Source organism: Phocoena phocoena, chromosome 8 (assembly GCF_963924675.1).
Source record: "Phocoena phocoena chromosome 8, mPhoPho1.1, whole genome shotgun sequence".
Classification (NCBI taxonomy): domain Eukaryota; kingdom Metazoa; phylum Chordata; class Mammalia; order Artiodactyla; family Phocoenidae; genus Phocoena; species Phocoena phocoena.
This window is the reverse complement of record NC_089226.1, coordinates 9,899,827-9,912,591: the sequence shown is the minus strand read 5'-3', so window position 1 is coordinate 9,912,591 and position 12,765 is coordinate 9,899,827. Positions and strand designations below refer to the sequence as shown.

At 47.0% G+C, this 12,765-nt stretch overlaps 1 protein-coding gene across 1 annotated transcript; it reads right to left on the bottom strand.

Annotated features, from left to right (window-relative positions):
* Positions 1–737: 737 nt before the first annotated feature.
* ZNF202 (zinc finger protein 202) lies at positions 738–6,247 on the bottom strand. The gene is made up of 6 exons (XM_065882609.1): positions 5,846–6,247; positions 4,963–5,173; positions 4,516–4,604; positions 2,918–3,047; positions 2,249–2,368; positions 738–1,729 (listed from the first exon to the last, which is right to left on the bottom strand). Exons 1-6 carry the CDS (start codon positions 6,245–6,247, stop codon positions 738–740), a joined length of 1,944 nt encoding a protein of 647 aa, XP_065738681.1.
* Positions 6,248–12,765: the final 6,518 nt, after the last annotated feature.

Sequence of the window (12,765 nt, the reverse complement as noted above, 5' to 3'; positions counted from 1 at the left end):
AAAAACCCACAAGGAAAGAGGCTTCTGACTAGGCCCCCCTTTCAAGCTGCGTCTGGCACCTGGTGTCATTTTGATGATGGGGAAGGGAGCAGCCTGACAAGGTCCACATGAAGCCGCCTCGATGTTTTTGCCCGTCAACCACTACTCGCATCTCTCCCGAGAATCAAAGGAAAGTGCATGGTGAAGCAGTGTATCAGGGAGAGAGTTGTACAGTTAACCTGTGCAAGTGCGGCAGAGCCATCAGGATGTGGGTCTCCTGCCTTGAGTTCAGGGCTGTGTGCTTTAAGATCTGAGCCCAGGAAGGACAGAATCCTAAAGGCTGGTCCCTTACCAAACCTAAGGACCTGTCCTGGGCCACTTTAAACTTGAGGGCGTTAGGCGTCTTTAGGATAGTTAACAGCTTATTTGGGGGCAAATATAGTAAACACAACCTCTTAAGTCTTCTAATTCTCCTACTTCACACCTGTGAGGTCGAGGCAGGAGCACTCCAGTCACGGAGAGGCCTCAATTCAGGCGAACTTTGGAAAGAATATCTCCTCAAGGTGTAGAACATAGTTGAGAGGTTCTGCCCGGGTGGGGTGGGGGGGGTGATCTAGTTGGGGGAAGAGGTTACTAACGCACATCTGGGCAGGTGAGGGAGACTCCCTAGAAAAGGTCTTCCCAGGCCGACAAGATGGCTTCTCCCAGACCACCCCTGGGAAAGAGTCGAAGGCAGGTGTCCGCACGTGGGGACCAGGCTAGGAGGTCTTTCCTGAGTGGGTCCTCTGGTGCCTGATTAAGTGGTAGCCTCTGCTGAAGCTCTTCCCGCAGGTCGGGCATGTGAACGGCTTCTCACCAGTGTGTGTTCTCTGATGCCTCACGAGGTGGTCTCTCCGACCGAAGCTCTTCCCACACTCGGTGCAGCGGCAGGGCCTCACTGAGGCGTGTCCCCTCAGGTGCTTGGCAAAGGCGGCACTGTGGTTGAAGCAGCGCCCACACTCGCTGCACAGATAGAGCTCCTCGGCCGCGTGCGTCTTCCGGTGGGCCAGGTACCGCCTGTGGTCACTGAAGTCCTCTCCACACTCTCCGCACAAGTAGGGTTTGCCTCCAAGGTGGATTCTTTGGTGTGTTGTGAGCACGGATTTCTGGCTGAAGCTTTTGCCACAAATAGTACAGAAGAAGGGTTTCTCTCCCGTATGTGTCCTCTGGTGCCTGACAAGGTCTGAAGTCCAGCGAAAGTGTTTTCCACAATCGTCACACCTATAGGGTTTCTCAACAGGTGGAGTTCTCTCAACCTGGACCAGAGGTGAGGTCTCATGCAGATTCTTCCGGTTTAGGGGATATTTATAAGGAGCGCTCATTTTGTGGACCTTTTGGTGCCTGGCGAGATGTGAGCTCCGTGTATAACTTTTCCCACACTCCATACATTTATAGGGTTTCTCTCCTGTGTGAGTTCTCAGGTGTCTAACAAGGTGGGAGTTACAAGTGAAACTTTTACCACATACAGTACAGTCATGATGTCTCCCTAACAGGGGGTGGACAGGCATAGTTTCCTGAAGATTCGTTAAACTATTAACTTGAGAAATATTTGTGCCAAATCTTCTTTCGTTAAGTCTGCCTGGATCACCCTCCAAGACTATTTCCCAATCTGGAGTCTGGTGAATTTCTGCATCTCCCAAGATAGACCTGTGTAGATCCTCCAAACTCAGATCTGCTTGCTCAGGACACTCCTCATCTTCACTCCTATCTCCTGTAGAAAGGGAGAGAGGAGAAAAGAGGAAATTATAGAGGTAATGATGCCTCACACACAATGGAGAGATTTTTTAACAGTTTTGGGAGGGCAAGACCGTAAAGAGAGAAACCCATGTTTCTTAAGTGTAGAGGTTGGGAAGAAGGAAATAACCAGTCAACTGAATGCCTGTCGTGTGCCAGGCACTTTCTTATACGCTCCCTCAGGCTGTCAACAGCCTTCGTGTGGACAAACATTATTATCCTCCTTTCACAAATATGGAGGTTGGGGATCAAGGGTTTACGTGAATGCTTAAAAAATGGTATAGCTGCAATTCCAAGAGTTCCCCTTTTTTGTCTGTCACCATTTTGCAGTACAGATCCCTCAAACCAATGATAGGCGTGAAGAGGGGAAAAGGATAGAAGAATTTGGCTTCAGAGGGAGAGAGTGCTGTCGGCTGACATGTTAGAAGAACCAGTGAGAGGGCTTCCCCAGAGGGACTGCCAGCTCGGGGGACAGATCCCCTTTGTCACTCCTCACCTGTGTAGGTGAAGCTCAGGATTTCTGGCTCTTGAGGCTCCTGCGCCTCTGGGATCTCTGGGATCAAAGGCTCTTCTTCTCCCATGTGGGAGATCTCGTCTAGTCTGGGGATTGGAAACGCTGCTCAAGAGAGGGAAAACAGGACATCACGATTGGTTCAACTGTTCCCCATGTCAAGAGCAGATCTTTTCTGTTTGGCAGATTGCAGAACAATCACATAGGCAGGTCAGTCCATCAAACCTCAGTCTCTTTAGCTGGAGCACCTCTGACGAGTACTGCCTATCTCTTGCCTTTCACCAGCAACTCAATAATCACACAGCCGTCAATGTTACCCTCTTTTCCCAGATTCAAGTAAGTAGATCGTCTCCAACCTTTATTGCTTGTTTCATAACTTATATGCTTACCTACTCACACTAAACTTAAACTCATACTAAAACTATAGTATTGCAGCTGTTTTCTTATTAGAGGTTTCCAACTACTTTCTAGGCATTTTCTCTTCCCTCTAACTTCGAAGGACACCATCTTCCTCGGCTGTCCTTCAGTGTCACTGGTGGGGTCGGCATAAGAGAAGTGTAGTACGTACAATCTAAGGTCTAAGACACCCTCAATTTCCAACAAGAAAAAGATCTCTGTGCTCAGAACACTCTAGAAACACTTGAAATTCCTTACACAAGGAGACCACAATTCCGCAGTCTTCTTCCAAGACATATTCCCCATAGAACTCTTTCTGTGTTGGATCCAGATCACTCCACTGGTCCTGGGAGAAGCATACAGCCACATCCTTGAAAGTTACCAATCCCTGAAACAACACAAAGATTCTACTAAAATGGCATGCTTTATGGAGCCTCATACTTTGTTCCTGGAATAAAGGTCATTGGTACAGGCAGAATCCATCCAGGAGACAAAGAAACTCAAATGCGACACTCGGTTCCCTTTCAGGACATCTGAGTTTCATCCTGTCGCTGCTTCCCAAGTTTCTGCTTTTGCAACTGGCCCGCTTCCTGCTCCCTCCAATCCCACTACTTTCCCTCAGCACTAGCCTATGTTCTTCTTTCTGAGGATATTGTTTAAAATACAAGAAAGGTCTTAGAAGTCACCATTCAACTCCCTATTTTACACGTTACTGCACCTGCATTTCTGCAAAAATTCATCTTTTCCAGGAAGCTTTCCCTAACTGACCTTACCTAATCACACATCACTTACATAGTCTATACAGCATAAACAGGACTTTCTTCTTCAGCTAGACTACAATCTAAAAATAAGGATGGGGGCCTTCCCTGGTGGCGCAGTGGTTAAGAATCCGCCTGCCAATGCAGGGGACACGGGTTTGAGCCCCGGTCCAGGAAGATCCCACCTGCCACAGAGCAACTAAGCCCGTGTGCCACAATTACTAAGCCTGCACGCTAGAGCCCGCGAGCCACAACTACTGAAGCCCACGAGCCACAACTACTGAAGCCCGCGTGCCTAGAGCCCGTGCTCCACAACAAGAGAAGCCACCGCAATGAGAAGGCCCCGCACAGCAACGGAAGAGTAGCCCCCGCTCGCCGCAACTAGAGAAAGCCCACATGCAGCAACGAAGACCCAATGCAGCCAAAAAGAAATAAATTTATTTAAAAAAAATAAATAAATAAGGATGGGGACTTCCCTGGCGGTCCAGTGGTTAAGACTCCACACTCCCAATGTAGGGGGCATGGGTTCGATCCCTGGTCAGGGAACTAAGGTCCTGCATGCCACGCAGCGCGGCCAAAATAAACAAATAAATAAATCAAATAAAAATAAGGATGAATTCTATTCCTTTTTTCTCCAGCCACATAGCTTAGTTGTGGGGCTCTTGACCATGGTGAAGTCTTCATGAATGCCATGGCCTGACTGAATGCAGTCCCTGGAAGAGGATAGCACCCAAAATCAGAAATCGTTTTTGCAGGACAGTCAGTTATCCTTACAAATGACGATCAAGTTTATTCCTTAAAACCAAAAACAAACCCTCACTTGACAACTTCAAAGTTGTACTGGGGTGTTACCAAATAATCCCACTTTGTTAGTCCCTCTGCTTGGTGGCAAATCAAAAGGCTCTGGAGCCCGTAGATCCGACTGAGATGTTATAACTGATCTCATTAGCTGCAGTTCCTCCCCTTCCAGACACATGCAGAACTGAGAACTTAAACTGGTAAAGGAGAGTGGAAACTTGTGTCCCGTCTGACCTGTTCAGTGTATATGCCCAACGGTTCCTCAAATTCTCCATGGTATAGACAGAAACTAGGGTGCACCTGTGATAGAGCAGTAAGAAGGGCAACCATCTCTGGGTTTCCAGGGTTCCTCTCTTCAGGAAGGGCTGGGTCCTGGGGCACTGGAACCTCTAAGAAGAAAAGAAGGCAGAGATCAGCAGTGTGCAGGGCAGCCCTAAAACTGGCAAAGAGCTGAGCATCCCCCATGGTCTCTGGTGGGAAGGTGGGAGTCAAGACACAGGCCTAAGGGCGGCTTGAGTCATCCCAACGCCACCACCTGTAACACTACGGGAATGCCAGGAGAATAACCAACAAAAGTGCTATCCAAGGTAGCCCTGCTTACGGGTACTCTAGCTAGTACTGCCTCCTCTCAACACCCTGTACTCTGTGGCTTCCTCCCCTTATGATCTAGCCAGCCTCCTCGGTATGGGAGCAATATCCCCCTCCCCTCACTCTGCCACGATCCCCCCTTCCTGCTGAGGCTCCCACCGCTCTCCTGCAGGGGCTGGAACTCCAACTCCTGGCACAGGCTCTGCTCTTCTGGTGCCCCCAGATCTGGGCTCTGTGTGGTCTCCTCATGGGACTCCTCGGGGGTCAAGGTCTGTGCAGGATCCTGAAGCTCACTAGGTGACTCGGGCTCTGCTCCTGGATGCACTGTCTCCTCGGACAGGACTTCCTGGCCGTGAACATGGACAGTCACCTGGGAATAATTCCAACTTCCAGTCACCATGGAGTCAGGAGGAAAGTCTTGGTTGTCATCAGGGCTTATGTTAGGAGAAGCTGCCAACAGGAAAACTCCCAGAGGGACCCAGACGAGGAGGGGAAAGTCCAGTCCCACTGGGGCGTGCGAGGAGGAGCCGAGGTTATCCTCGCCAGGACAAGGGGGGACATTCAGATACTGCCCTGCTTTCTCATTTCCCTCAACCCTGCCTGTCACCAGGGCTATGAGGTCCCATCCTTCCCATCTTCGCCTACCCCACCTGCGGCTCGCCTTGCTGTGTGCTTCCCTGTCTGTCGTCCTGAAAGGGGGATCTGTCACTGAGGGGCTGAGAACCTCTGAGGAAGTCACGGAATTCTCCTCCCCAGGAAATGGAGGTTCAACATCCGAAGGGAAAACCAAAGCCGTATCACCTTGTGTGCTGAGGCCACAAAGATGGTCCCTAGGCAGGTGTTTCAAGAACCAGGAAGTCACACTCATACACACACAAACACACACACTCCTCTGTCCCATGGAGCTTATGGATCTAGGTACAACCCAAGGGCAGAGCCAATTCAATTTATGGGGTAATTTACGTAAGCCCTACCCCTAAATCCATGCTCCCAGCAAATAGACCCCCTCCACATCACACAGATCAGGACTCCCCCTCCTCACCCACCGCCTTGGTCTCCTGGGTTGTTTCTGCAAACCCTCCACCAGCGTCACGGCCTCCTCGCCACTCTCTGGCCGCTGGCCCCGCACCCAGCTCTGCAGTTCTCCGGGCAGGACAGTAAGGAATTGTTCCAGCACAAGCAGCTCTAGGATCTGCTCCTTTGTCCTCCTCTCTGGCCTCAGCCACTGATGACACAGTTCTCGGAGTCGGATGAGAGCTTCCCGAGGGCTTGCTGCTTCCTGGTAGCGAAAGCGCCGGAAGTTCTGGTGCGACGTCTCAAGCACAGGGTCATCCCTCTGTAAGACAGACTCTGGCCTACAGGTGAAATCATCTTCCAATTTCACCATGAGAATCCCCTCTTCTTCCCAAAGATCCTGGTCCTCCGGTTCCAAGGCTGTAGCCATTGTCTGGCTCTGGGGTGGTCTCACACCATCGAGAGCTCACACAGTCGTTCCCCCCGTCTCAGCCTGGGCACCTCGAGGAGTTTCTCCCAAGGGACCTGGGTAGAGAAGTAAAGACAGACAACACTATGAGCGTGAAAGTATACACAGGAATAACAGTTCTGAGCTCAGTCATAATCCTGTACACATAACACTCCCAAACTTAAATCCCCTTTCCCCTAATCTCCATAACATATGTTGTAAATAGATCTAGTTGGAATAGCATAAGCTATGCCTGAAGGTATGTTCTCCCACTCCTTTTCCTAGACAAGGTTCACACCCCATAGAAAAACAGAAAAACACTGCATTTCTGCATCATGAAATATGGGAACCTAAAAGGAAAATGGCTAGGAGAAAGGACAGTCATAACTGCCTGCTAAAAATGCGGTACTGACCACGATCTGTTTTACACACACACACACACACGCTGACATATATATTAGGATATATATTCTGAGAAGAGACACATTGACAGGGCTGAATTAGAGAAGGCTTTGTGGAGGTTCATTGCGAACTGAATCACACTCCGTATTCATTTATTCTGTAAACTGGGGACTCTCCGAGATTTGAGAGGATTGTATGCGATAACAGCAAAGAAAGCCACTTATACACAGTGGCTGGCACATAAGCACCCCCAAAAGCGATCCTCCTCCTAAGACATCTTTAACTGGAAGACCTACAGACCCTCAAAACTGAGTGCTCAAAACTAAATTCACGATTCCTACTCCCAAATCCACCCCTCTTCGTGTAATCCTCTTGGCTGAGATCATCACTTGTTAAGTAAACACTCAACGTTATCACCTTTGGATGCAACTTTGAATCTTACCCATTGCTTACAGCTCACTAAACCAATTGTACCTCTTAAGCCTCTAAATCTGTTTCCTCCTGATTTGGTTTGGGTCCCCATCTCTCGCCTGGACTACTGCCATAACTTCCTAACTGGGATCCCCGCAGTACTCAGCTATGAGCAAAACGCAACAGACTCAGCTGTGGAGCTTTTGTAAAACACAGCATCACACATCACTCTTCTGGATATTCTGAGTCAAGTCAACCTAGGGAACTGTATGTTTAGAAATGCTACATGTGGTTCTGATGTGCATCCTAGCTGAGAAACACTTAGTGCATGTAAGGTTAAGAGAGAGTCCTGGAGTCAGATTGCCAGGGTTTGAATCCTGGCTCTATTGTTTACTAGATATGGGGTCATGGTCAAGTTCTTATTCTCCTTATGCCTGTTTCCCCTTTACAGAATGGAGGTAAGGATGGAATCCATCTAATAGGGTTACTATGAGGAATACCTGTGAAGTGCCTAAAAGTGATGGGGCCCCAATGTTAACCATTATCTTTCTGAATAATAGTTCCAACTGCATCACTCAACATTTAAAAATGATTTCATACTGTTAGTAAGATCAGTTCCAAGATCCTTGGCATGGTACATGAAGCCCTTCACAACCAGCCTCAATTTATTTTTCAAGCCTCATATCCTCCCCTCTTCTCTGTATCACCTGCTATAATGAATGCATTGCTGACCTCCCTACAGTAGGGTGCCTTTCCAGGCCTCCAAGTCTGTAAAAGTCTGTTCCTTTTGTATGGAAAACTCCCACCACCAATGCTTCACGTGTGTTCCTACTTCTTCTCAACAGGTCCCCTCTTCTTCATTCCCAGGATTTACAGTTTCGGTCTTAATCAGTTCTCCTCTGGATTACTGCAGTTGCCTCTAAATGTGAGCTATCTGTCTCCAGGTTTGTTACCTTCGTCACCATTCATCATATCACAAGAGTGACTGCTCTTGGCAAACCTGGTCCTGTCCCTTCCTTATTTAAGATCCTCAATCACTCCTGTCTTGGAAGTGAAATACAAACTTCTAAGTATTATGTATTAGGTTGACCTTCATCTTGGGTTTCTTTTTTTTTTTTTTTAATATTTATTTTATTTACCTGGCCTCACCAGGTCTTAGTTGCAGCACACAGGATCTTTCAGTTGCAGCATGTGGGATCTAGTTCCCTGACCAGGGATCAAACCCGGGCCCCCTGCATTGGGAGCATGGAGTCTTAACCACTGGACCACCAGGGAAGCCCCTTCATCTTGTTACTCCTTTGCCTTCCTCTCCAATCCTTTCAAACACACACACACATGCACATTGTGTGCATGTAAAGCACACAAAAGGTCTATGCTCTTTGGCTTCTGAACATGCCGTTCCTTCCAACTCTTTACCCTTCATTAGGTTAAACTTATTTATCTTTCAAGACATAGATAGGTAAGGCTTCATGTCTCCTGAGATGCCTTCTTTGACCCCATTCTCCCTGCCCTTAGACCTGGTTAGAAATCACTTTGCTTCCCTAGCTATCTGGACACATCTGTATCTCAAAATCTGCCACATCACACAGTCATCGTTCATCTTTCCCCTGAAACCCCTTGAAGTAGGCGACTGTCCTTCAATCAATTTCCAATACCTATAACAAAGCACACAATAAATGCATCTAAATGAATAAGCCTCCACTTTGAAGTTTTCTTCCTACATTAACTGTAAGAATCAATCGTTTCCTCCATAAGTTTCTACTCTTTTTTATTCACCAAATCTTGTCAATCCTACCTTCTAAATCTTTCAAATTCATGCATCTCATCTCCACTGCCATTCCCCGAGTGAAGCCGTTATGACCCACTAAAAGGCGTTGATAGGACCTCTTAAAAAGTGACGATATCCTCGGCCCCTACGACTGCACTGGCACTTACATGTGGAACGAACCACTTGGTTCAGATTTTACCAGTGGACTTCCAGGTGCCACTGCCTCCAGACCACTCTCCACATGCAACCTGAGGGTTCTTCATTTTCTAATCTTTTTATGCTTCACTACAACTGCCTCAGGTCCACCTTCAAGGTCAACGATCCACCCTTAACAGCTGTAACATGCTGTCTAATGTGCTGTTGCCCATCAACCACCAAATTATTATTTAAATCTGTATCTCAAATCATTTTTCATTCAAGCTTATTTCATTTTTCCATTACCCGCAAACATTCACTACATAATCTCATGGTCTATAGTTCTGTAATTTACAGATCTTCCTGGGCTAATTTACCTACTTACTACATCTGCTCTATCTCATGGTGGTTTGTTTTTGCAGGTGGTTTGTAATTTTTTTACGTTTTATGCCCATTTCCTTTGGGAGAGCCCTAGGTTATAAAAGTGAGCCCTTTGAATGAAATTTCCTTTGCTTCCATCCAAGTACTAGTGGTTTCAATATCTCAATTTCTCAGTCTTCCTGAATTATGCCGATAGGGTCTTACTTAGGCCTACCTAAGCCTGTGAGTGATTTCTGTCCCACCCAAGGCTATGGAGGCCTACAATTCCTTGCCCTTTTGCTTGATCAGTAGACAGATTTTCACGGAAGGAGTAGCTCTTCAAGGCTCCGGGCTGGCAGATACTCAACTCTATATCCCTCCCCCATCCCCACCAGTGCCCCATTTTCATATCTCCTTGTTGGAGTATAGGTATTAGAACCCCAAACTTTAGAAGTCTTTATTTTGGTTTGAAATCTCCCCGGGCTGTGGTGGAGTTAGACTGTGCTCACTCCTCCAGCTTTTATTTCTGGAACGTAGACATTTACCTTTAGTTTGGGGGCAGGGAGGCAGGTGAGTGCAAGCATTTAAAAATGGGCAAGAGCCATATCCACATCAATACCACCTGCAGTGCTGCGGTAAGGTCTGAGTGGTGACCCTTCTAACATACAAAATCGGCCAATGGCTTCACACTGTCCACAGGGTAAAATCTAAACCCCTTACAATTTGATTCCCGAGGCCCTGCAAGACCTGGCCCCTGCCCACCTCTCTTCTCCAACGACTGCTACTGCATTGAAAGTTGCTGCTCAAATACACTGCTGTATCTCTTTTCTACGCCCTCACTAGGTGTTCCTGATGCTGTCGACTGCCTGAAATACCCTTTCTACCCCTTTTACTTGGTTAACTCTATTCATCCTTCAGATCTGCTTTCCCCAGATGCCTTCCCTGGTCCTCCCAGATTGTTTCCACAGGAACTTGGACCCTGTATCGCAGCACACACATATATCTACTTTTTGTGTGGTAAGAATTGTTCATCCTCCTGTTTAATTCACCAGACCATAAAGCTCCGGGGGCAGGGCCACACAGCACCCAGCTCAAGGCCTGTCACACAATAGGTTCTCAGGCAGAGACCACGGTAAGTCTTTTTAAGGCTTTCTCTGGAAGGACAGATCCAGTATCTTATTAATTCTTATTCACTCATTTGTCCAGCTGTGTGCCAGACAAATGAATAAATAAGGGAAGAAAACACTTATTATTTGGATTGCGAGTAACACAGAATACTCTTAGTGGTTCCTGAAGTGAGGAAAACACAACTCATCACAAGGACTCTTCAGGCTGCCTTGGGAGGATCCACATACAAGTCACACAAAGCTGTGCATTTGAAAAAAAAAAAATCATTTTCCTTTGAAGATGTGAATCAACCTTAATATGCACAAAACCGGACATCAAGTAACTTAACACAAACACAACACTGATTATTTATCCAGACAAGCCCCCAACATCTGCAAGGCAGGAAAAGAAGATGGAATTGATGCTCAGGGTCTCTGGCTTAATGAAGGGATTTCTATTAACTTAAAAATGGGAGAACTTGCCCAGCGAAGCAGGCTAGGAACTCTCACTGTTTTCACGTAGCACAGTCCACGAGATGCCCTACTACAGATTCTATAAAGTATGCGCTGACAGAGGGTTCCTGCTCTTACAGGGCTTTGCTCGCCAAAGAAAAAAAGAATATAACAGCATCACATAGAACCTGCTGCTTTAAAGTGCTCTTCAGAAATCACGGATTGAGATTTCCTTCGCTTGTTTTGTATTTACTTTGGCAGCCTCGGAAGATGAGATGGTGACAAAAGGTCAGCAACAGCGGAATGAGGGGCGGCAGAGTCGTCCTTGTTGGGGCAAGAGATGGGAAGGAAGAGAAGGCGGGCAGTGCTGTGAAAAGAGCACCAGATTAGGTATCTAAAGGTGTACGTTCCAGCCCACATCCCCACAAACCTGGAACCGCTCTAAGGGTTTCCTGAGACGAGGTACACAAGAGCCCTCGTAAAGGGTGAAGCCCTCTTCAGACAACAACTCTCCTCTCAGGGTTAGCTGAGACCTATGAGAGCTTGTGAACTAGAGCATGCTGTGCAAATGTCAGGTGTCAGTACTAGAGACAGAAAATGGGCTTTGCATTTTATTCCGCCATTTACGGGGTGGGTTACCCTGCAAGTCTGCCTTGCAATTCGTTGCCTTCTAACGCCTTCCCTCAGTGTCTGTCCTTGGAAGGGTTCCACAGTGACAGACAAAAACCCAACAACAGGATACTATAGAGAGACCGTGAGGCCAGGCCAGGAAGAGTGAAAGACCTGTTTCCAGAAGGCTCTAAAATAATGTCTGCACAGACGCTTCACAAGCCTCAGCCTGGGCTGGCCCCACCACCTAGCCTCTTCAGTGTTTCTAGGACGTCTGGGGCAGGACTGCGGAGGAGATGTGGGAAAGGCAAGACCTTTCTCCAGTCTGTGGTCCAGCTGTCTCTGTCCGTATCTGAGTGGGTCCCATGCCAGTTAAGGCCCTAACTCAACCCTAAAGACCAGAAAAGAAAACTGCACGCAGTGAAAAGATACCTGGGTTTCTATCTTAAAATGTTATTCCTACTTGGAGTGATCTTTCTGGACCCTAAATGACAAGGTCTGTAGTCTTACAGCATCTTCCTAAACGAGAGATGGGATCTACTTACTGGCAAATAATTAATCTTCAGAAGAAAACAGTGATCAGAGAGGTTCAAATGATGATATTCAGCAGACATTTAAATTCTTTCCAGTCTCCCTTCTCCTCTTTGACTCTAACGCGGGCCCACAGCCTGGAGATTTGAATCAATGATCGCTGGGACTAACCACACGCTTGCAACTGCTCCTCTCATTGCTCTAGAAAAAATAATCAGCTAATAAAAATTGTTAACTGCCCTTTTCTACTCCTGTAGTGTTCTTTAAAACTAAAGACTATCCACTATGATCCTCCTACTGGAAAGATTCTTTCATTTTACTGTTACTTATCCTTATACAAACGTTTACCCATACTTTCCACATAACGGTTAGGGGCTCTGGAGCCTTAGTCTGGATCCCTCCCCTCACCTATTAGCCAGGTGACACTCCCTAAGCCTCAGTCCAATCTCCAACATGTGGCAAATACTTCCTACCTCATATGGTGGTCTTAAGGATCAATGAAGTAACACATTGAATCGCTCAGCACAGAGTTTGGTATATGGTAGATGCTCTATATATTCTGTTCTTTCCTTCAAATTGCTTTAAATCCTTTTGGGAAGAAGATTTACATGATAATCAAACAGTCCTTTATTTCATCACAATTCAAAACAAAATTTTTTTTAATGCACAGGGAAAATCTTGGTCTGTTTACTGTTACATCAAAAGTAAAGTGTTAAGGGAGTTCC

Excerpts from the sequence above, each read along its gene's own strand:
- ZNF202 (XM_065882609.1), bottom strand. The coding sequence starts at position 6,247 with ATGGCTACAGCCTTGGAACCGGAGGACCAGGATCTTTGGGAAGAAGAG. Across the intron at positions 4,605-4,962 it reads CCAGCCCCTGCAGGAGAGCG|AGGTTCCAGTGCCCCAGGAC; the intron begins GTGGGAGCCTCA and ends TTTTCTTCTTAG. Across the intron at positions 2,369-2,917 it reads CGGAATTGTGGTCTCCTTGT|CGTTTCCAATCCCCAGACTA; the intron begins GTAAGGAATTTC and ends TCTCTTGAGCAG.